Below are 24,189 nucleotides of genomic sequence, written 5' to 3' on the forward strand. Positions count from 1 at the left end.
CGGTCCTCCTCGCCCCCACGAATAACTAGGACCCGCCGGTCGGGTCACTCCCACACTGGGGTATCCAGCCTTCACTGGACCAAGGACATCTCCTCCTACCAATGCCTGACAAGGCCATCCTCCACTACACATACATCTGGAGCCATGTGTCCCTCCAAGCATGTTCCCAGGCTGGTGGTTTAGACCCTGGGAGCTCTGGTATTGTCCTTCTTCCCATGGGGCCACAAGCCCCTTCATCCCCTTCAGTCTTCTCTCTAACTCCTCCATTGGGAACCTCATGATCAGTTCAATGGTTAGCTGCAAGGCTCCGCCTCTGGCAGAGCCTCTCAGGATACAGATATATAAGACTCTGGTCTGCATGAACTTCCTGGTATACACAACAGTGCCTGCCTTTGGTGACTGCACATGGGATGGATCCCAGGTAGGACAGTCAACAGACAGCCCATCGTCCAGTGTCTCCTGTATACTTTGTCTCCGTACTTGCTCCTGTGGGAATTTTGTTACTCCTTCTACGAAGGACTGAAGTACCCACACTTTGATCTTTCTTCTTGAGCTTCATGTGGTCTGAGAGTTGCATCTTAGGTACTGTGAGCTTTTAGGCTAATATCTATTTATCATTGAGTGCATACCATGTATGTTCTTTTGTGATCAGGTTACCTAACTCAGGATATTTTTTAGTTCCATCCATTTGCCTAAGAATTTCATGAATTCGCTGTTTTTAATAGCCGAGTAGTACTCCATTGTGTAAATGTACCACATTTTCTGTATCCATTCTTCTGCTGGAAAGGACGTCTGGGTTCTTTCCAGCTTCTGGCTATTATAAATAAGGCTACTATAAACATAGTAGAGCATGTATCCTTGTTATATGTTGGAACATCTCTTGGGTATATGCCCAGGAGTGGTATAGCTGGGTCCTCAGGTAACACTATGTCCAATTTTCTGAGGAACCACCAGACTGATTTCCAGAGTGGTTGTACCAGCTTGCAATCCCACCAACAATGGAGGAATGTTCCTCTTTCTCCATATCCACTCTAGCATCTGCTGTCACCTGTGTTTTTGATCTTAGCCATTCTGACTGGTGTGAGGTAGAATCTCAGTGTTGTTTTCATTTGCATTTCCCTGATGACTAGGGATGCTGAACACTTCTTTAGGTGTTTCTCAACCATTCAAGCTTCCTCAACTGAGAATTCTTTGTTCAGCTCTGTGCTCCATTTTTTAATGGGGTTCTTTGATTGTCTAGAGTCTAATTTCTTAAGTTCTGTGTATACATTAGATATTAGCCCTCTATCAGATGTTGGATTGGTAAACATCTTTTTCTAATCTGCTGGTTGCTGTTTTGTCCTATTGACAGTGTCCTTTGCTCTACAGAATCTTTAAAATTCTATGAGGTCCCATGTGTCAATTCTTGATCTTAGAGAATAAGCCATTGGTATTCTTTTCAGGAACTTTTCCCCTGCGCTCATGTGTTCAAGGCTCTTCCCCACTTTCTCTTCTATTAGTATCAGTGTATCTGGTTTTATGTGGTGGTCCTTGATCCACTTGGACTTGAGCTTTGTACAAGGAGATAAGAATGGATCGATTTTCATTCTTCTACATGTTGACCTTCAGTTGAACCAGCACCATTTGTTGAAAATGCTGTCCTTTTTTCACTAAATGATTTTAGCTCCTTTGTCAAAGACCAAGTGACCATAGGTGTGTGGGTTCATTTCTGGGTCTTCAATTCTATTCCATTGATCTTCTTGACTATCTCTGTACCAATACCATACAGTTTTTATCACTATTGCTCTGTAGTACAGCTTGAGGTCAGGGATGGTGATTCCTCCAGAAGTTCTTTTATTGTTGAGAATAGTTTTTGCTCTCCTGGATTTTTTGTTATTCCAAATGAAATTGAGAATTGCTCTTTCTAACTCTGTGAAGAATTGAGTTGGAATTTTGATGGGGATTGCATTGAATCTGTAGATTGCTTTTGGAAAGATGGCCATTTTTACTATATTAATCCTTCCAATCCATGAGCATGTTCAGTTTCCATGTGTATGTGGGCTTTCCATTGTTTTTGCTGTTATTGAAGCCCAGCCTTAGGCCATGGTGATCTGATAGGATGCATGGGATTATTTCAATCTTCTTGTATCTGTTGAGGCCTGTCTTGTGGCCAATTATATAGTCAATTTTGGAGAAGGTACCATGAGGTGCTGAGAAAAAGGTATATTATTTTGTTTTAGGACAAATGTTCTATAGATATCTGTTAAGTCCATTTGATTCATAACTTCTGTTAGTTTCACTGTGTCTCTGTTCATTTTTTGTTCCCATAATCTATCCATTGCTGAGAGTGGGGTGTTGAAATCCCCCACTATTATTGTGTGAGGTGCAATGTATGCTTTGAGCTCTAGGAAAGTTTCTTTTATGAATGTGGGTGCCCTTGCATTTGGAGCATAGATATTAAGAATTGAGAGTACATCTTGGTAGATTTTTCCTTTGACAAGTATGAAGTGTTCTTCCTTATCTTTTTTGATAACTTTTGGTTGAAAGTTGGACTTATTCGATATTGGAATGGCTACTCAAGCTTGTTTCTTGGGACCATTTGTTTGGAAAATTGTTTTCCAGCTTTTTACTATGAAAAGTGTCTGTCTTTGTCACTAAGGTGTGTACTATTTACTTATCCAGTCTGTTAGTCTACGTCTTTTTATTGGGGAATTTAGTCCATTGATGTTAAGAGATATTAAGGAAAAGTGATTGTTGCTTCCTGTTATTTTTGCTATTAGAGGTGGAATTATGTTTGTGTGCCCATCTTCTTTTGGATTTGTTGGAAGAATATTACTTTCTTGCCTTTTCTAGGGTGTAGTTTCTCTCCTTGTGTTGGAGTTTTCCATCTATTATTTTTTTGTAGGGCTGGATTTGTGGAAAAATATTGTGTAAATTTGTTTTTGTCATGGACTATCTTGGTTTCTCCATCCATGGTAACTGAAAGTTTTGCTGGGTATAGTAAGTAGCCTGGGCTGGTGTTTGTGTTCTCTTAGGATCTGTATGACATCCTCACAGATCTTCTAGTTTTCATAGTCTCTGGTAAGAAGTCTGGTATAATTCTGATAGGTCTGCCTTTATATGTTACTTGACCTTTTTCCCTTTCTGCTTTTAATATTCTTTGTTTTGTGCATTTGGTGTCTTGATTATTATGTGACATAATATTCATAATATTCATAATATGTGAATTAATATTATTAAATTACTATGTAATAATTTCTTTTCTTGTCTAGTCTACTTGGAGTTCTATAGGCTTCTTGTATGTTCATGGGCATCTCTTTCTTTAGATTAGGGAAGTTTTCTTCTGTAATTTTGTCAAAGATACTTACTGGCTCTTTAAGTTGGGAATTTTTAGTCTCTTCTATACCTATTATCCTTAGGTTTGGTCTTCTCATTGTGTCTGGGGTTTCCTGTATATTTTGGGTTAGGAGTTTTTTGCATTTTTCATTTTTTGACCATTGTGTCAATGTTTTCTATGGCATCTTTTACACCAAAGATTCTCTCTTCTATATGTTGTATTCTGTTAGTGATGCTTGCATCAGTGACTCCTGATTTCTTTCCTAGGTTTTCTATCTCCAGGGTAGTCTCCCTTTGTGATTTCTTTATTGTTTGTACTTCCATGTTAAGATTCTGGATGGTTTTGTTCAATTCCTTCACCTGTTTGGTCTTGTTTTCCTGTAATTCTTTAAGGGGTTTTTGTGTTTCCTCTTTAAGGGCTTCTTCTACCTGTTTACCTGTGTTCTCCTGTATTTCTTTAAGGGAGTTAGTTATGTCTTTCTTAAAGTCCTCTATTATCATCATGAGAATTAATTTTAAATCTGAATGTTGCCTTTCCAGTGTGATGGGAGTATCCAGGACTTGCTACGGTGGGAGAATTGGGTTCTGATTATGGCAAGTAACATTGTTTTCTGTAGTTTACACTGTTGCACTTGCCTTTTGCCATCTGGTTATCTCTAGTGCTACCTGTACTCATTGTCTCTGACTGGAGCCTGTCTTTCTAGTTATCTTGCTTGTGTCAGAACTCCTCCGAGTCCAGCTGTCTCTGTGATTCTAGGTGTTAGAGTTCCTGGGAGTCCAGCTTCCTCTATGATCCTAGGGGTGTTAGAGCTCCTGGGAGTCCAGCTTTCTCTAGGTGTTGTATGATTGAGTGCAGAAGTAGTGCCCAAGGTTTGCTCAGTGCAGTGGCTCAGATCAGAAGGAATCCTTGCCAGTGGGCCAGGGTACGGTGTCTTCATGGGAGCAAACCAGCTAAAAGTCAACTGCTCTGGGTGCAGAGGATCCTCAACTGCTCTGAGTGCAGCAGATCCTCTGGGATGGGTCAGAAAATGTTGCCTTCCCGGGAGCAGGCCAGCTATAAGTCTTCCCCAGCAAGAGGGATCAGGAGGGAGGTGGCAGAAGGGGAGTGGTGTTCAGGAAGGTGGAGTTTTGATGGGTGATGTGTCCCTAGTGTGCTGCTGCTGCTGCTGCTGCTGCTGCTGCTGCTGCTCTTGGTGGTGGTGGTGGTCTCCCAGCTACAGCTCTTCGACTTTGGGTTGTGGGAGAGGGTTCTTACCAACTGCTCTGAGTGCTGTGGTACCTCTGGGATTGGTCAGAATGTGGTGTCTTCCCAGGAGCAGACCAGCTATGTGTCTGCCATAGCAGGAAGGACCAGTTATATATTTTTAATATATATACATATATATTTCATTTCTTCATGTACTGTGAGCTGAGCCAAGGATGAACTTCAAAGAAAATTGGAAAATAGTCAAGGAAATCTGGATATGAGTTTTGTCCTTGCATTCTTTGTGACTTTGGACACCCTTGAAAGACACTATACTCTGACCCATCGGCACGATTTAGATCTGAGCCAGTGCACTGACCAAACCTTGGGCGCTATATCTGCAGCCAATCACACAACACCCAGAGGAAGCTGGAACTCCCAGGAGCTCTTTTCTGGCTCTTACTGTTCATTTATAAAATAATGCTGTTGTATTGACAGTCAACTTAGAATCAGGATAAATAGTATAATCACCTCATGTTTGTTTCCAAGCTGTGTCTGTTCCTACCTTCAATCAAGAGTCTCCTCTCTCCTCCTTGAAGGTCACATGTAGATCATTCATGTCACCATCCACATGAGAGATGGTGGCTTATAGAGAAGAATGTTTATAACCAGTTAATTGATTATGATATTCATAAATACTTTAGACTTTATTTAGATAGATAGATAGATAGATAGATAGATAGATAGATAATAGATAGACAGATAGATCCAAATGTTTAATTGTTCAATGCTACTTGTAAAAGAAATAATAAAGTCAAGCAAAGGAAGCTGAAGGTGTTAGAAACAAATTTCTGGTGACCAGCCCTGTGCTGGTATGAGTACAAATTCAGAGTAGCCAAGGTTCCTACGCTTGGCATGGTTGAAGAGTCTAGTGTTGTTCCTTCCCTCTTATTCTTTTAGATAAGCAGAACAAGCATCCATAAAGATGCTTTTCTGTGTGGCATCCAGGGTTACTCACAAGACAGAAGTGGTTAGGGAATGACTGAGTGGGAAAGAGTTAACACCAGCAGAAACAAAGTATAACATCATGGTCAATGAAACAAAGATAGAAAGAAGATGCCCATGCATAGCCTTTACAAGCTTTCCTTCATACTGGACAAAGTCTTACTAATTGAGCATTGCAAGCTTTTAATCTTTTGTCTTTAGAGGTTTCCCACCTATTGATGTGATTAAATACCCTGCCAAAAGCAACTTAAAGGAGAAAGGGCTTACTTTGACTCACAATTCAAGGGGAATTCTATCATAGCATAGAAGGATATGCTACGGTAGCATCAAAGATGGCAGGAGCTTAAAACAGTTGGTCAGGGCACAACCAAGATCAAGGAGCAGAGAGGGTGAATTCTTGCACACAGAGATTTTCTCCCTTTTGCTAGGTTCAGGGCCTAAGGCTTAGGGAACTGTATTGCCACTGTTAAAATAGGTCTTTCCATTTCAATTAATCTAATCAACACAATCCTCCACAGGCATGCCTGGAGGGTAATTTCTCACTGCTGTGCCAAGAGGCAGGTTTTCAAGGTGATTTCAGCTCCTGTTGACTTGGCAACAGTATCACAGTAACACAGAAGTTTTACTCTTATTTATATGTATGGTATCCATTTTCTGTCTCCAGCCTTCTGGTCTGAGAGACATCCAGAAGGGAGAGACACAGAGTAAATAAAATCAAAGCACCAATTTCTTCAGTATAAACAGAAATGAGTTATCCTTTTCAAACATTAATGGTTTCCTTAAGGCAAGGTTAGACCACAAAGCTTTGTTCTTAAAATCTGAAAGGCCAAAAGAAGTTCAGAGGTCACCCTTACAGAATAGAAACAGGCTAGCAGGACCTAGCCCAAAATGACAGTGACCACAGTCCAGGAGCTGTGTTAACTCCCTTACCCATCACAATAACCAGAGTGAAGAGAGTGTGTTAACTGTCTAAACCTCAGCTTAAACAGTCCCAAGAAATGGCAGTGCCAACTTGTGCTGAGAGAGGTCTCTAAGGCTAAGCTATGCAACTCCTCCCACGGGGTAAGCTGTAGACTCAGGACTGACTCCATCTTTACCTACACAGCCGAAACATTCTCAGGACATTTTCTCTCTGGTGTGTAGCAGAAGGCGAAGTTGCATGGTGCAAAGTCAACTACAAGAAAAGCCAGTGCAAGGACGGTACCTGAACATGACTTCTTCTGGCTGGGAGGAGGAGCAGGTCGCACGACTATCAGATACTTCGGCTCTGCATCTGAAACAACAGCATTTTCTTTCAGCAAAATTCTTTCAGAGTGAGCATGGGAGTTAGCACACTCACGTCCTAAACGAACATTTCCTGGTGTTAAACTCTCTCTGACCCCGGTACCAGAGAATAAGAATATTCAAGAACTGGAAAATTAATACTTCCTTAAAAGCCCATTAAGTTTTAGAAATGAAAATTAGATCCATATTTTCTAATCCAAATGGGCATGGGTGGGGAAGAGGTCTTTAAAAAGAAAATGCTACACAGACCTTTCTTTTTAAAGTAAAACGACCCTTATTCTTATTAACTCACAAATAAAAACACCACACAGCTAGTTTAAGGAAATCACTCAAAATACCTGCCAGACCACAAACTCTATGCGTCTCAGTGAACGTCTATACAGTTAGAATGTCCATTCTGAAGCTATGCAGCTTTGCTTAGGATTTTACAGTTTCACTATCAAGTACATTATATACATTTATTCAGAACTAGAGGTGAAAAAAACTGCAAGAGTTGAAACTGAAAAAAAATATAGCTTTCCAGCCTTCATGACTCATCTCTTCTTCCCCTGCAGTCCTTCCAAGTCCTCTTCTGCTGCCCACTTGAAAGCCTTTCTAAATTTTATAGTATATCCAACACACTTGTTTACCCACATACTTCCATCTATGTATATGCAACATATGCTTTCCTAGGGCCCTCTCAGGCCAAAAGAGGGCATCAGATTTCCAGAAACCATAGTTACAGATGGTTGTGAACCACCACATGGGTGCTGGGAACCGAACCCTGGGCCTCTGCAAGCCAGCAATTGCTCGTAACCTCTGAGTCATTGCACCAGCAAGATATAATTTTTAATATATTTATTAATGCTTTGAAATTTTCAAACATATATACAATTTACTTTGATAATATTTAGTTCCTGTTTCTTCCCCTAACGTCTCCTGGATTCAGTCCATTCCCATTCCCAATTCATGTTTTTTTATACCCTCTGAGTTCTGTTTTGCTGCCCTATAATGTATGAATATTGGGCCACGCACTGGAGTTTATCATTGACATATAAAAGACAATTCTTAAAAATATATTTAGGTCTTAAGTAAAATTATGCTAAACCCATTGCATACTATACTTAATCTCAACTAAAAGGCTGAGAAGTGATGTCAAAGCTATGTATGTATGTATGTATGTGTGTTTAATAAGGACTGAGTAATTTATGAAATAGCCTTTCAAAAAACTAATACACACAGAATAACTGGTTGGTGAAGCATACATAAATAAACAAATGAAATACAAATCTAGGACCTGTACAATAGCATTCTTTGAGGAAGTCTACTGGACTAACCAGTTGATAAGTTATCATCCCAATGTTTCTTGGAGGACTTTTGGACCTGACACTTCTGATTTATCATTTGTCTTCTTTGTAATGTGAATTTACATTTACCCTTTGGGGATATGAAGAGGCCCTCTTTCCCAAGGCTACATGGAGTCAACTTCATTTACAGCTGGAGACTGGTTGGCATCTTACCATTTGTAATATATAATCTGTTATATTAGTCACTGAAGAAAGCAATCCAGAAAACTACTGAAACTCACCTCAGGTTCTATTGTATAGTTGTCTCATGACCAACACACAGATAAGGTGTTCAAGCTTTTCAGAACCTCATAGGTTTGAAAGTGTATCTTGTTTACTTGAAACTCACATAGGAGAAGTTCTCAACCCAAATTTAGTTAACAGGAACACAGTCACCACTGGGTGTGCTTATTAGGGATGTAGAACACTACAGGTGCATAAACTACTATATAATACATGTTTTCTGTGTACAGAAAACTGTGTTAATAACTTTATAAACTAATGACATGTCACACTAATCCTACACATCCTGGGCAATTATGTGGTATAATAGTGAGCCCACTGAGATAAGGTCAGTTCACAGGCATGCAACATATACAGCTGCTCCCTTCACAGGGACCCCATATTTGGGTTCAGGCTCTATACCATCTTAAAATGTCTTTTTTTAAAAACCTCTTTTGCATGTGTGTATGTGTGTGGGGGGGTGTGGAGGTCAGAGGACAACTTATGGAAGTCAGTTCTCTTCACCGTGTGAGTTCCAGGGATCACACAGGTCACAGGGCTTGCGGAAAATCACAGTAACCCTCTGAGTCATCTCACCAACCCACTGAGATTGTTATCACTTTGATCTTTGAACTTTAATTTTGTAAAATTAAGTCTCATGGGACAACGGAGCACATATGAGAGCAAATGGGGTCAGATATAACACTTGTCCCCCGATTTCTGCTTCCCTCTTCACATAAAACATTCCAAGTGCAGCAGGCTCCTGGTTCAGTGAAACCCTCAAAAACTAAGGGGAAAGGCAATAGAAGAGGCTAGAAGTAGAGTTGAGGCTTCCACATGAGCATGCACAGGCCGGCATGTGTGCACACGTATGGACATATACCACACAACATAGAAGAAGAGAACAAACACACCCTATCACTGGCTAAGAGAGAGGAAGTGGAGGGGGTCACTGATAGCCCCTATATGTCACATTGCCCAGAACTTGCTTTGGTAAGAAATAAAGTGGTGATGTTTAAAGAAACACAAGCAGCAAGGAACCCCTTTGTGCCCATTTTTGCTGTGTTAGCCAACCTGGAAGAAATGAGGATGATGGGACAATTCCCTTTCCATTCTTGCTCATTCCTGAGTTAAAAAGAATACCCACCTAATATGCATGTCTGGGTCATGGGTAAGATAAAAGTTGGAACACTCTGTGTAGCCTTTCCATAATTCTGCTTAGGAATTCCTCTGCAAGCAGGGACTACAAGACGTGGATTATGCACATCCAGCACTGCTGTTGAGAGTTAAAGGATCTCGAATCTAAACTCAAAATGGGCATTGTACACTACCAAGGTCAAAGGCCGAAGTTCTATAATTTACAGTTTCCATCTTTTAAAATTACATTAATTAGTAAATAACACATGGCAAAGTCATGGTAAAGACTGTGGGCAGAAGAGGTTTACTCTTTAATGATAATCAACACTTTTTTTTTTAAACAAGGGCTCTCAAAGTTAGTTTTGTAAGTGGCCCTACAATTATGTAAATATCTTAATCTAGTCTTCAAAATGTCCCTTTAATAAGTCTCAATAATGCACTTATAGAAAACAAGGGTTAATCATGAGCTTTACTAAACTGCTCATTGTGGTAGAGTTCCTTAGAGCTAACTTTTAATTACTTTCTTAAGACACACTAATTATGGTTTAGTGGCTTTTTTGAAAATGATTTGCAATACTAGAGATTCCAAAGACAGTGTCCAGGATCCAGCGTGGTCATGGGAACAATTGAAATTCTGTTTGTGTTATGTTCCCAGTTATTTTGCATAGTCTGTGGCAGTGTGTCAAAACCTGGAAGAGAAGGAGCACCCTGGGTGTGTGTATTCACCCTTACCGCTCCTTAAATCCTCCCAGCCTCCAGTATTTCAGCAATGTTCATGCTCTCTTGGGGATACAGACATGGAAGATAGGGCAGCTAAAGTCAATATTTCTATTCCATTCCACATTATGAATTTCTTCTGGATTTGTAGCAGACTGAGAATATTTACACATTGGTCTTAGCAGATGCTCTCCCAAAAGTAATTATTTCATTATTTAGGGAACATATGTGATTAAAATCTCAGTGCAAGAAAATTTACATAGAATGCAGTTACTTTAAATTTGTAATTCTGGTGAGTAATCCTACACACTGATACAGCCCAGTGTTGTTTAATTTGCTTAGTATTTTAAGTGCCCTAGGGTAGGGAATAAGAGAGCTTACTTTTTAATGAAATTTAATATTAAAGTCATTTTCACACATACATTATTTTTTTTTTTTACTCAAGGATATAATTCTACTATAATTTCCTCATTTAAATTTTAACTCTCAAATTTTATATCTGCTTCTATTAGAAGACAACAGTCTTGCAGGGGACACTGCTCAGAACATCACAATGGCATACATTTCTGCCGTGAAAATTTCTACCATGTAAATGTCTACACAAACATTAAATAAGCCAGGGTAACCCTACAAAAAAAAATCACATAAAGAACTTAGACATATTCATTCATTCATTCAATCATACCTACAGATGTCTCTTGTCTCTTCCTGCCCCTCCTCCTCCCTCCTCCTCTTCCTCTTTTTCTCTCCTCTTCATTATTCTAATGACTTGGTTTTATGTTGAACTGCATTTCTCTCTCTGAGGCTGGGATTCAATGCTGCTTGGCTATTAGTGGGACAAGGCAGAGACTTCACTGGGCATTTTTTTTATTTTCTCCCTTTGCTAAGTGAAGACAGTCACAGTGGCTAATTTCACGGACCACACCATGGTGGTTAAATTTATTTGTCATTATACAGATGATATGCTAGTTGCTAATTTGTATTGTACTAGTTATGCTAGCAATATTATCAATTTTCTTGAACATAAAAGCAAGAAACTATATGTTCTATAGTTTTGGGCAACAAATTATATGGGAGGAAAATAATTAAATAATGAATAAAAACAAACATCACAGATTCCAAAATACAAAATAACGCCTGCCCCCCCAATTACATACCACACTCATTCAGAGATACCACTGTAAAAACTCTTCAAAGTAAATTGTCAAACAAAAGTTAGTAGTACAATCTAATTAGGCATAGCTTATTACAGTGAACAAACATAAGGTTGATTTGTAAGGCCATATTCACAGGCCCTGAAAACACAATTGGCAAGACACAAAGCCCATTTTAGGAAGGAGTGGAGGTTCTCTTTGGGGACATTTTTCTAGACATTTGAGGGCACATGCTACTCACTTGAGTCAACACTCAGTTATCCAGTGTCAAAGTCCCATGGTAGTCAAGGGTCCAGGAGAATGCTAAACAACAGTGTTAGTAAACATTGTGAAGTTAGCACGGTGCTAAATTACAGATATAAGTTAGTAAATGTAATAAGTTATTCAGGCTAGTAGTTTTCTGTTAGTGGTGCCGAAAAACAGTATCTATAAAACTATTATTATCAGAAACTAAATGAGTCCACCTTTTAGAATATTTCCAAGTCTCTCTAGTAAGACTTATTGAACTGAGCTCAGGCTAGACTTGGCCACACTTTGAGCTCAAGCTTTGTTTATTTATGCATCTTTAATCCTGAAAAGCAGCAACTACCCAATTGACACATTCTGAAAGAAGGAGTAAATGGAACTTTGCAGGAAGAATGGAGAAAATCATTAGGGACTGGGGACCAGCGCAGTCCATAAACACAAACCAGCTTTGTCAAAACCTCATACTTTTTTCAGCAGAGAATTAATAAATCTATTTACAGGACTGACTCTTTTACTTCACAGAATTGTTTATAGCAGGTATGTGTTTTAGTGTGGACCAATAAACCTTCTCCTTTTCTGCCTAAAAAGTTAATTGGAGACAATTTGAAAGCAAATCCTGTACTGTTTGGTAAGTATTTCCGTCAAACACTACAAAATCACTTAAATGATAAACTTGTGCCCAGTCTGACAGAACACACTGCAATGCCCCTCAGTTCAAAGAAAATTCTAGCTTCTTTATAGTCTCCAGGACTGGAATCACAACAAAGTATAAAAATCTACAGAAGTGTAGCCAGCCCTAACATAGAACCACCGACAATGCAAGAAGGACTTGGATATCAGCCACTGAAGGTGGTCACAGACCTCATCTGAGGGAACTTAAAGCTTGGTCAGTGCATGCCATCAGATGAGTCTTCAGGGTGACGACACCAGTGAGAAGCAGCGTCCGCTCTCCATGCAGTGAAATGGGCGGGGTCTCGAAACATGGAAAGGAAACTCAGCTCTGATGGCCTGAAGATCCAAAGCAGAGGTCTTTTCTTTCTGAACCAAATGTACCCAGAGTTCTGCTGTACTCACTCGTTCCTCACAGTCTACTAACATGTCTGGAAGAAAACTCTTTCGTGGTGTCTCCAAAACGGCGCCGTTTCAAAACCCCATCCCGTTGAAGGAGACATCTCCAGAGTTTCACTTGGGGTTCTGCCTTGAATTTGATGAAATTTGGGAAGGCAATCCTATTAGAGACAAATTTCACCCAAGACTACCTATGTTAATTCTGAATCCAATGTAAAAAACAACAAACAGTAAAACCCTTCTTTTAAAAGCAGAAAGAAAGAATTATTAAGGACATAAAAAAAAATACCTTCCGCTTTCTTTCCCTATCTTCACCTTTATCTGTCATTGTGTTTATTTGCCATTTAAAGTGATACTCTGGAGATGGGCTCCATTCTTCTTAACCACACCCTACCGTACTTCTGACTCCCAACAACTTTGAACTCTGCTCTGCTTCATTATGAGGCTCAATTCCTACATGAGCTATTGAGAGGAAGAGCCAATTGGGAACCCTAGCAGGTCATTACATCAAGCCCAGCACAGTCTCTTACTCTCTCACATACACACTCTATGCTCTCTTTTGTGAATGTGCCAGCTTGCAATCTGCACATAAGTGCCAATCACATGACACCATGTTGTGGTGCAGCACAAGGACTTTTCTAGATTCATCTGCCTAGTCCTGGACTTAATAGCCTACAGAATCATGAGCTCAGATATATCTTGTTTTAATAAACACATAGTCTTGAGTGGTCTGTTATAGCAACAGAAAATAGACAAAAATATAGACAAGAATGTGTCCCATTAGTGGCACCCCAATATCAAAGATTCTTATCTCCCATCTGAACCCTCCATACATAAAACTCAAGCTGTCTTTCCCTCAGATCTGTCACTCCAACCTATACATCTCATGTGACAGTCTCTGTGGTGAGACATTCATATATGGATTAGGATGAGAATGATATTTGCTTCATCCAAATACACTTAGAAATGTATCGTGATCCCTCCAGCTTGTACAAATACAACTGCCACCACGTCTGGCCATATGGCACCATAGTGTGTGTGTGTGTGCATATACTCCAGCTCTTCTGGAGTTCACGCCTAAGGCTCTGCTGGAAATGGAAGCACGCTTAAGTTGTTAACTCTGAGTGAGACATAAACAGCCAATCAGACATCATGTATATAGAGAGATGGAGGCTCTGAGTGAATGTGTGGGGAGTAGATAAATTACCATTGACATGGGCACAGCCATGCCAAGGACCCAAATGTCTCAGACCCCTGGGAACTGCCAAAGCCCTTCTCGGGTCAGGCTCTGGGAACTGTCAATTCCTCCCTCTGGTTGGGTGTATGAATGTTGGCAGTGTGTATAAAAGCCAGCAATTGAAGCTTCCTCCTCAAGAATGACTACAAGATTGCTCCCCTACAGAGACCTCCTACCAAAACTAGCTTGTGTATAATAAATATGTCGAGGTTCCTAGTGTAGGAGATGCCTTTCTAGCCCAGCACACCTGACTCCAGCTTGTTAGTGTGTGTGTCTGTCACTGTGTATATCTGTGATCTGTTCAGTGTGTGTGTATGTCTATCTGTGGTTGGTCAGTGTGTCTGTCTCTCAGTGTGTGTGTCTCTATATCTGTATGTCTGTTTGTCTGTCTGCAATTTCTTCATTTCCTTGTTGCCTAAGTCAGGTTTCCAGGACCAAGCCATGCTGGACACAGTGAATGGAGGCATTGGAGTCTTGGAGACAAAACAGTTGAGAACTGAAATGAGAAGGTGAGGGGTGAGGAAGGCCAAACCACAGAAGTTCAGGCTTCTACACCCCAGCCTGGGCCCATACGATGTCACTTCCTAAACGAAATGGAAAGAAAGCTACGAGTTGAGAAGAGCACTAATGACTCATTTAACTCTGAACATGAGGTCCTCCAAGGGCATTTGTCACCTGTTCATGAAGCCAGCACTGATCTGACCCTCTGCTGCCTGTCCCTGCACACTGGGTGTCTCTGTCCCAGGTTAATTTTGTTTTCTGTGATCTGGCGTAGAGCCTGTATGGCTCATCCAGATACTGTTGAAAATTAATCCTCCTCCACTTCTCCACTCAGTTTTTCTTCCTGATAGCACAAGTACTTCGTAGCATAATTCTCTGACCCTGGTCCTAATGGACAGTACACAACCTTTCCCACTTATGGAACCTGTAAGATACAAAAGTGCCTGGCTTTCTTGCCTATAGTATTCTCTTTGCCTCTACTTAGATGTGTACCTTACAGAGAAACTTAGTATGGAATGTTTGTTGTCTACTAGCTGGTTTCATGTTTGTCTAGGGCTAGCTTTTGAAGTAGGACCTATTCTTGTAGACACACACATTTACCCATGAACTCTGAAACTTTTTAACATTATCTTTTGAAAGGTCTGGTAAAGATCAAGATTTTATTTGGAGACCTTTTCCCAAAGCATAGTGTCCAAAGTCAAAGACTTCAAACAGCAGGGTATTGTTTCCCTCTCTTTTAAAATGTTCTAGTGTGCATTACCAGGTAGAGATACAGGGTCAAGAATAGTTCCCTAAAAGGAGTTTTCCCACAGAGCTAAAATGAATCAGAGATGTGTATCCCATTGGGCTGAAAAGCATGGCTCTGTGGTGACTAAGACCAAGCTAGATCTGGGGCCAGCCTGCTGCTGGCATATTCCTAAATCTACAGGGATCCACTGGCTTCCTTGTAATGAAGAGGATGCTGTTAAAAGTGTCTGATCTACAGGGCAACTCTGAGGACCAGCTGACCAATTCCTCGACCTAGGACTTTGAGGGAACTAAAAAATCATTGGCTGATGAAATCTTCCATCCCAGCATATGCCAATAAAGTACTGTGCACTCCATTTGGTGGGTGCACACAGTAGAGAGCTCAGAGCCAACATCTTCCCTTGCTTCCCCTTCTCACAGAGCACCATCAGTAGCAAAGTGAAGGTTTGGCTGTCACCTTCTGATCAGACTGTGAAAGATCTGGGGATCATGCTGAGAACTCTAGGTTTCCATTGCAAATAGATTAAGTAGGTATCATTCCAACTAGAGTGAAAGATCCTGAGAAAATAAGATGCATTTAATAATCACAAGGAGCTGAGGGGGTTCGCAGCCCCATGGAGGGAGCAACAGTGTCAACTGGCCAGAACCACCACCACCACCACCACCACCACCCCCAGCTCCTGGAGACTGGACCACCAACCAAAGAGTACACATGGAGGGACTCATGGCTCCAGCTGAGTATGTGGCAGAGGATGGTCTTGTTGAACTTCAGTGAGAGGAACAGCCCTTGGTCCTGTAGGGGTTTGATGCCCAGGTGTAGGGGAATGGCAGGGTGGGAAGGCAGGAGTGGGGGGCACCTTCATAGAGACAGGGGGTGGGGGATGGGATAGGAGGTTTCCGTAAGGGAGTCCTGGCAAGGGGATAATATTTGAAATGTAAGTAAAGAAAATATCCAATAAAAGAAAAAAATCACACCAGATAATGGGTGTAAATCTTGACATGCCAGGCAAACCAGGCATTCGTCAACAGTAGAGTCAACCCCTAAATTCAAATAACTGTTGCTACAGAAACTATACTACAGGCCAGGAGAGATGCTTTGTTTTGTTGACAATGAGCCTTGTTTGGAGAAATGAGGGTACCTCAAATTCATCAAATCTAGTGGTCCAACCCATCAGGATGATGAGGCCCTGCTCTGCCTCCGGGAAGCCTCATTAGGCTGGTAAAATAAGACACAGATGAATACATGCACAAAACCCCAATATGACCACAACAAAACAATAAAACCAAATGCAGGTTTTCACAGCACAGCACGTGGTCTGTCTCACATGAGCCAAAGAACACTGAGTTCGCTGGGCAAGTGACCCATTCCAAGGGAAATAACATGATAATTACGAAAGCCGATAAGACTAATGTCCTTGGTTTTCAAATATCCCTAAATCAAAGGAAAGTCTAGTATCTAATTCTTTTCTTGTATTTTCATTCCCTAGATAACCCTCAGTCCCCTGGTTCCCCCTCCCCCTCCCCACCCCCAATTTAATCTTTAGCTTCAGCTAGCTATCCATTTAAAACAACCCTCTTAACAGCCGGACTCTTGCAATGATTCTGGAATAGAAAAAACATCCCATGGCGAAGGAGGACAATTTAAATGAATAATCCAAAATGAATTTTAAAAACTTAGATTTTGATTATAGTACCTTATACAATATGGCTGAAAAATAAAATTCTGCACTTTACAATGAGATAATGCAAATTGGCTTTTAGCAAACTTCCAAGAAAAAAATGACTTAGAGACAATGTATTGCTTTCTGAGATCAGACAGATGAGTAAAGTCTAGTTATATCCAATAGAAACACAAATAAAGTATTAAAAAGTTATTATCTGTAGCACCACATTGGAAAAATAGTTGTCTCTTTTCAAAACAGACCTTTCTGGTAATAAACCCATGGTGAGCTGATTAAAAGATGGTATGCATTTATTAAGAGTGTACTAACATATTCAGAAGTTGATACCTACTCTGCCAATAGCTTTAAACATCTTTTTTTTTTTTAAATTTACTTCAATTCTGCTAAATTTTATGCTTGGAAGAAAATCAAATGATTCTAGGGTTTCAAATGTTTTAATGAAAAATTGGATTTATCTTGAAGATTTAAAGCCAAATACTTACCTCATTGTAAATCTATTTGTAGAACAATAAGTAACTCAGAAAGTGGCTTTAGATAAAGGGAAAAAATCTCTTAAGGGGTATTCACAGCTTGAAGACTCTGTGAGTCTCCAACCACTTCCCATTCATTAACTTATTATCTTTCTAGGTTTAAAGCAACATGAAAGAAAAAAGAAATATAAGGCCCTTAGGATCTTCAACTCATGGGACTTTATTTATGTGGAGTATGAAGACAGGCCATGCACACACACACACACACACACACACACACTGAACATTAACGATGCTAAAGCCAGGTACCCAGGCTTTTAGTGCCTGTAGTTAATGGTACCAGTTATCCGGGAAGCTAAAGCAGAAGAACCCCTTCTTCCCCGGTGTTCAATGACAGGTGAACAGATAGCAGAAATTCAGCCATTTGTAACAGCAGTTCACATGGAGTGTGCTAAAAGAAAACAAAGTCTGTTCAATACACATAGAAAGAGCCATAAATGGTTTCTGCCCAGCCTCCTGTAGACATGAGATTCCACCACTGATCATGTGGGCAACCATAACAAAGGCAGTGGTAGTAGCAAATGCAAGTCTTTGGAGGCACAGCTGTTATACATCAAAGCTCACTTACATGTTTAAGAATTAGGTAGCTATGATGCTTGGCCTCTTTAAATAAAAAAGATTTTTATAGGGAATTATAGGAGCAAACCACTAGGAGTTCCAATTGTAGATCAAAGGATTCCCTGTAAAGTAGTGACCAGTCATAAAACATGAGGACTCAGTTGGCAGCCAGATTGCTGGAGTCACACATTATGCACCTGCATTGACTAGCTACATAGCCTTGAGACATATATTTATGCTTGTATTTCCTTATGGATTTCCTATGGATACTTTATGGATAGGTTCTCAACCTCCCTAATGCTGTGACTCTTTAATATAGTTCCTCATGCAGTGATGACCAGGACCAAAAAAATTACTTCCTTGCTACTTCAAAACTGTAATTTTGCTATGTTATGAATCATAATGTCAATATCCAGTTGACATGCAGAATATCTGATATGCATCCCTTGTGAAAAGTGTCCTTCAACCCTGAAAGGGGTTATAACCCACAAGTTGAGAACTGCTGGGTAAGAGGATTCAAAAACTGCTACATGCCCAGCAGCTGGCTCCTGGGAGTTTGGTAAGTGCCCATCTTCATTGCTTATAGCTGTTTGCCTCTTGGCAATTATCTAAGGGTTCTATCAGGGAAGGGGGGCTTCACCTGGTCTCCAGTCACCAAGTACAGCTTCACTATTCATCTCTCCTTGATGATTAGACCCTCCCCATGGGAGTGCCATGTGAGACCACCATGGCTGCCATCACAGCCTCCAATTTTGCTTTACTTCTGTTTACTAATCTTGTTTTGAGACTTGTTCCTTCCTGTCAAGAAAACATGCCTGGGACAAAAGAGTGAGAAGAATATGGCTGTTTTTAGTTACTCATTCCTCTGCTAAAATAACTTCTATGATTTCCTGGCCTCTCTTCTCAGAGCCAAATATAAAACCAAACTAAATCACACAACCACTCTTTGACCAAGCGTTTTCACAGTAGACACTAAAATCTTGCATAAACCATCACTGCAGTGGAAATATAATAGCCCAACCCTTGCTAGCAACTGCAACATGCTCAGAAACAAGCTCAGAAACATGAAGCATGTCAAGACGAAGCGCATTCAACTTCTTCTATGAGAAACTGATAAAAATGTATAAAGCGTGCACACTGTATGCTAGGACCTAGATAATCTGCTGTGCATCGTTTATCCAGTCTTCCCAACACTTCTGGAAGATCAGAGAAGTTAAATACCTTACTCCAAACCACTCCACGGTAAGCAGGGATATCCAATTTAAATCCAAGTCTGTTTGACTCAGAAGTATTTTTTCTATCTGCTGCCTCTCAAGTAAAGGGTAAACCTTCTTAGGACACAGGAGTCATCATTCTGGCTCAGGGCTCCTTCTGGGATACAGTATCTGATGGGACTCAGCACTAGTCCCGGAATCAATCCTCAAGATGGTGCCTGGAAGTGCCCCGAGAGGCCCACAGCTGCACAAAATGTGCTCCTTGAAAAAACAAGTGCAACTGTGAGAATTAAAACTCTTCCCTTTACCAACACCCCTGGATCCCTAACGCCTGGCTGGAAGACAAGCTCTTCAGTCAGCATTTGCGGTGGTGGTTTTTGAGTAGACAAGACTCTTTTTCCATTTGTTATTTGACCCAGCAAAGTAAAGCTGTTTGCCTTATGCTACCCAGTCCTTTCTTCTTTCTATCGCCCCCCCTCATTCACTCACTTTCCCTCTCTCTCTTTCTCCCTTCCCCCCTCTCGCTAGCATATTTGCAAATCAACAGCTGAACATTAAACTGAGTGGCAAGAGCTGTGCACAGTGGCACAGCCTTTGATTGTGTTGCTCGCTTGGGCACAGGTGAGCCTCTGTGACTTCAGAGCCAGGCTGATTTGGAATATGAGTCAAAGAATAGAGGAGGGGGAGCAGGAGCCTAGATGATCTATTAGGAATTCTGGTTTGTTTGTTTGGCTTTATTGTTGTTTTGAAACTATTTCTGGACTCTAGTGGGCATTGGGTAAGTTTTTCTACTGCTTCAATCAATCTACTAAGATCCCATCCCCACCCACCCCCTTTGGGACTCAGTCTAACTATATAGACATGGCTGGGCTGAAACTCGTGGCAATCCTTATGCCTCAGCTTCCCGGTGGCTATAATGAATGGTAGCTACCACATAGCTCTACTAAGTCAGGTTTTACCAAATTTTATCTGAATATGAATTTTAAAATATCGAAAGGAATGATTAACTTTACTTTGTATATAAGAGTAGTAAATGACTTGGAAACAGCTAGTTAATACTTAGTATAAAGATATGAAAACAAATGCATATTGGTTTATCAGTGACTAGTAAGAGTAGCCATCCACATATTATTAAATATTACTCTGAATATTTTAGAAAAGCAACAACTTCTCATCTCACAAATGAGATATTATAGTAAACACATCCTTCAACTATTGAAATATGTCAGGCAATGTGGCATAATAGTCCTTGTTTTGAAAATAAAAATTATTTTTTTGGCTAAAGTCCAGTGCACTGGAAAAAGAAACACTATTATTCTATTACAAAAGGGTGAGTCGGTGCTATAAAAGATGCTTTCTTTGCACAAAGAAATAAAATTTCCTTGCCTCTTCACTCTCAAGGGATTTCAGCTCATCAGTTTACAATCATGAAATCATCACCTGCCCACAGCATATCTGTGAAAAACTGACTGGCTACAAATGAACAGAACAGACAATGGCCTTATAGGAAACTGGCAGCAGAAAGACAAAGAAGCCGTGAATGTCAAGACTGTAGCTTGTGACAGATAGGGTAGTGCTCTCCAAAGATTACAGTCCTATCCCCTGTGATATGTGAGGTTACCAACAAAGGAAATTTATTTTGCAAGTAGAATTAAGGTTGTTAATAAGCAGGCCTGAAGTTAAACGGCATCCAGACTTGTCTAGATGGATTCAGTACAATCACAGTTTGTCTGAAGTAGAAGAGGCCAAGGTGACTTGTTGTGATAGGACATCTTGGGCTACTGTTGTCAGCTTTAAGGAAGAAGAGGCATGCAGACCATTCATGAAGCTGGAAAAGGGCAAGAAATCACACTCTGCTCAACCACCAGAAGAGAATGTAATCCAGCCAACACCTTGATTTTAACTCACCGAGACCCAGCTGTCCTTCTGACCTACGACTGTAAGTGGATGTTTATAATGTTTTAAACCTCCAAGTTTGTGATAACTTATTACAGCAACAGAAACCTAATGTGTACTGGCTAATGAACCAGGAATAATGAATGCAAACAGCCAGGCAAGATTCTAAGCCGTCAGTCTCATGACCTGAAAAAGATCATTTGATTTAGAACACGAGTCTATTCTGAAGTAATAAAAACAAAAGCACACAGATTTCTTTGTATAGAGAAGTGTGACAAAACAGGGCTGGAGAGATGGTTCAGCAGCTAAGAGCACTACAAGTTACTCTTGTAGAGGACTGGAAGACCTCAGCTCAGTTTCCAGCAGGTGGCTCACAACTGCCTGTAACTCCAGGAGATCTGAAACTCTCTTCTGGCCTCTGCAAACATATAAAATCATATGTACATACACACACACAGAGGTACACAGGCACATATCCACAGACACATATACACACCCGTGTGTGTATGTGTGCAATCAAAAATAATAATAAAGCTTTAAAAAAAAAGAAACATACAAAGGAAGGGACCTTAGATGAAATGCCTTTGTGGAATAGAAAGACAGGGCATGAAGTGGAGGGGTGGGGTTGCCATCCCACAGTCAAAAACACTGACTCAGAATTGTTCCTGTCTCAAAGAATTGCAAGGACCAACATAGAGACGAGACTGAGGGAAAGGAGATCCAGTAACCAGCCCAATTTGAGGTCCATCTCAAGGGGAGGTTCCACGGCCTGACACTATTACTGATGCTATGGTGTACTTACAGACAGGAGCCTAGCATGGCTGCCTTCCAAAAGTCCTAACAAGCAGCTGACTGAGACAGAAGCAGATACATATACCCAACCAATGGACAGAAGCCAGGGACCCCTGTGTTGAATTAGGGAAAGGCTGGAAGAAGCTAAGGAGGAGGTTGACCCCATAGGAAGACCAGCAGTCTCAACTAACTCAGATCCCTGAGGTCTCTCTGACACTGAGGCACCAACCAGGCAGCATATTCTAGCTGGCCCAAGGCCCCTGACACATATACAGCAGAAGACTGCCTGGTCTGGCCTCAGTGAGAGAAGATGCACCTAACCCTTGAGAGACTTGAGGCCACAGGGAGTGGGGAGGTCTGGTGGGGTGTGTGTGTGGGGGGAGGGGGGAAGTGGACATCCTCTTGGAGATGAGGAAGGAGGAATGGGATGAGGAATTGTTGGAGGGCAGAACAGGAGGAGGATAACGACTGGACTGTAAAAAAAAAGATTAAAGATTTAAAAAAACAAAACATGAAAAGGAGCTGGAAAGAGAAAAAGCCACAGCAGAGCATGCACACAAGGACTCACTGTCTTTTGAACACAGGAGGGAAGCTGTTATGGACTCACCACTCCAGTTACAACAGTATACACAAAACCCATGCAAGCTCAAGTTAAACGGGATCTCAGCGTAAACAAGGGAGTTGGGCACACATTCCCACGCCCAGCTGTTAGCTCCTGGGAGAGGAAGAGATGACTTTCTCTGAGAATGTAGTCCCTGGAAAGTTGACCAGACTCCAATGGAAGACCCTACAACCAAGAATATTTGGACAGCAAGAATTGGACTTGAAAGATTATTTTTTTAAAGACATAAAGTTGGATGAATACAGAAGGGAGTTGGATTTGGGAATGGCTCAAGAAGAGATTGTAAACAGGCTCAAAACATATAAAAGCATTCAAAAAACTAATAAAATAAAATGAGTCCCCCTGTCAGTTGTCCAATGTAGAGTGGTCAGCCTTGAAACTATATGCAGAAAACAACAAAAACAGATGCAGCAGGTTCTATTTGTATACATTTATGTACACACATACACACACACAAACACACACACACAAACACACAATGAATATAATCAAAGCAAAACAGGCTATCAGCTTGAGAGTGGGATGGTACAGAAGGGTCTAAGGGAAAGGAGGAGGGGCTTAGGAAAAGGAAAAGGGTAAAATGATCTAATTCTATTAAATAAAATTTAAAAGCAAGAAATATAAAAAATAAAAATTATTGAGGTATTTTATGCCTTTACTAGAATGTTAGAAAAGAAAAAGGATTAATTAAAAAAACAACCCATTGATCTAAAGTGCAAGTTAGAGTTTTAGAAATGCCACATGAAATATCCTAGTAGGCATTCCAAGTCTTTGTCTCTAAGGCTCCTTAAAACACAGTAATTTGTCTATGACTTCCTCTGAATGGCATAGGTCCTGACTTGCCTGGTAATCGAGCTTAATTAAACAAGCTCTTGAAATCTAAATAGCTTTGAGTCTGTTATATCCTATCCCACAAATATTTGGTGGTGTCCACTCAGTGCAAATCATTTTGACCTAGCTCATTAGAGAGAAAATGCAGACCCCAGAGGTCGGAGTCTAATCAGTGAACATTTTTCAAAGAGGAGATCATGGCATAGAAAAATGACTTTAGTGTTTCTAATGGTTATCAAGACCCTAGTGCATCCCAGCAGATATGACAAGAAAAACAAACAAGCAAACAAACAGCCAGCCAGATAAAACCCTTAGAAGCAAAGATTCCTCCTTGGCCCCTAAAAGTCACCTCTAATGACCATCAACTGACCTTAACTATTGTTTAAAAAGTAGATTTTTGGCTTTCTATGTGGGAGAAGCATAGCCAAAGAATGAAATAATTGATAATAATACAAAACAAGCTAGGCCGGTTTAGAAGGGAACATTGATTCAATTCTTATAAGCCTCCCCATGAAACCTCAGTTAGGGACATTGACATCCCAGATACTGTAATCTACAAACACCCCAGCTATAATCAGATTAAAGATCTCTTCCGCTTTCTCTAAGTATAAACAATACTTTCTGCATCCGGAAGCCAAGAGATATCCATCCCTGGTCACTAAGTTCCTCTATTCTGGTCTCTTCTCTCCCTTTCAGTCACCAGGTAATAGTCCAACACTGGCCATTAAAATTATTCTTCAATTTGGCCTCCTGAAATTTCTTCAAAGTGATAATGCATTTCTTTAGTTTATCAGACCACACACCCTGCCGCTAAACATCTGGGAACTAGATGTTATCTTCCTTATCCTTGGAGACCTTGGTCCACTGGGAAGGTCGAATGTGCTAATCATATCCATTGGAAATGATTGCCAGCAGATACAGCT

General features: G+C 40.6%; 1 protein-coding gene across 16 annotated transcripts in view; it reads right to left on the bottom strand.

The window, feature by feature from the left end:
- Positions 1-24,189, bottom strand: part of Abi3bp (ABI family member 3 binding protein) — a 204,500-nt gene that overhangs the window by 126,985 nt on the left and 53,326 nt on the right. For all 16 annotated transcript variants that reach the window (XM_028760248.1, XM_028760247.1, XM_028760246.1 and 13 more), the window contains exon 3: positions 6,708-6,776. In XM_028760248.1, coding sequence (XP_028616081.1) covers positions 6,708-6,776 — 69 coding nt within the window. The remainder of the gene's footprint in view (positions 1-6,707; positions 6,777-24,189) is intronic.

This window comes from Grammomys surdaster, unplaced genomic scaffold, assembly GCF_004785775.1.
Source record: "Grammomys surdaster isolate TR1022 unplaced genomic scaffold, NIH_TR_1.0 126398, whole genome shotgun sequence".
In the NCBI taxonomy this organism is placed as follows: Eukaryota; Metazoa; Chordata; class Mammalia; order Rodentia; family Muridae; genus Grammomys; species Grammomys surdaster.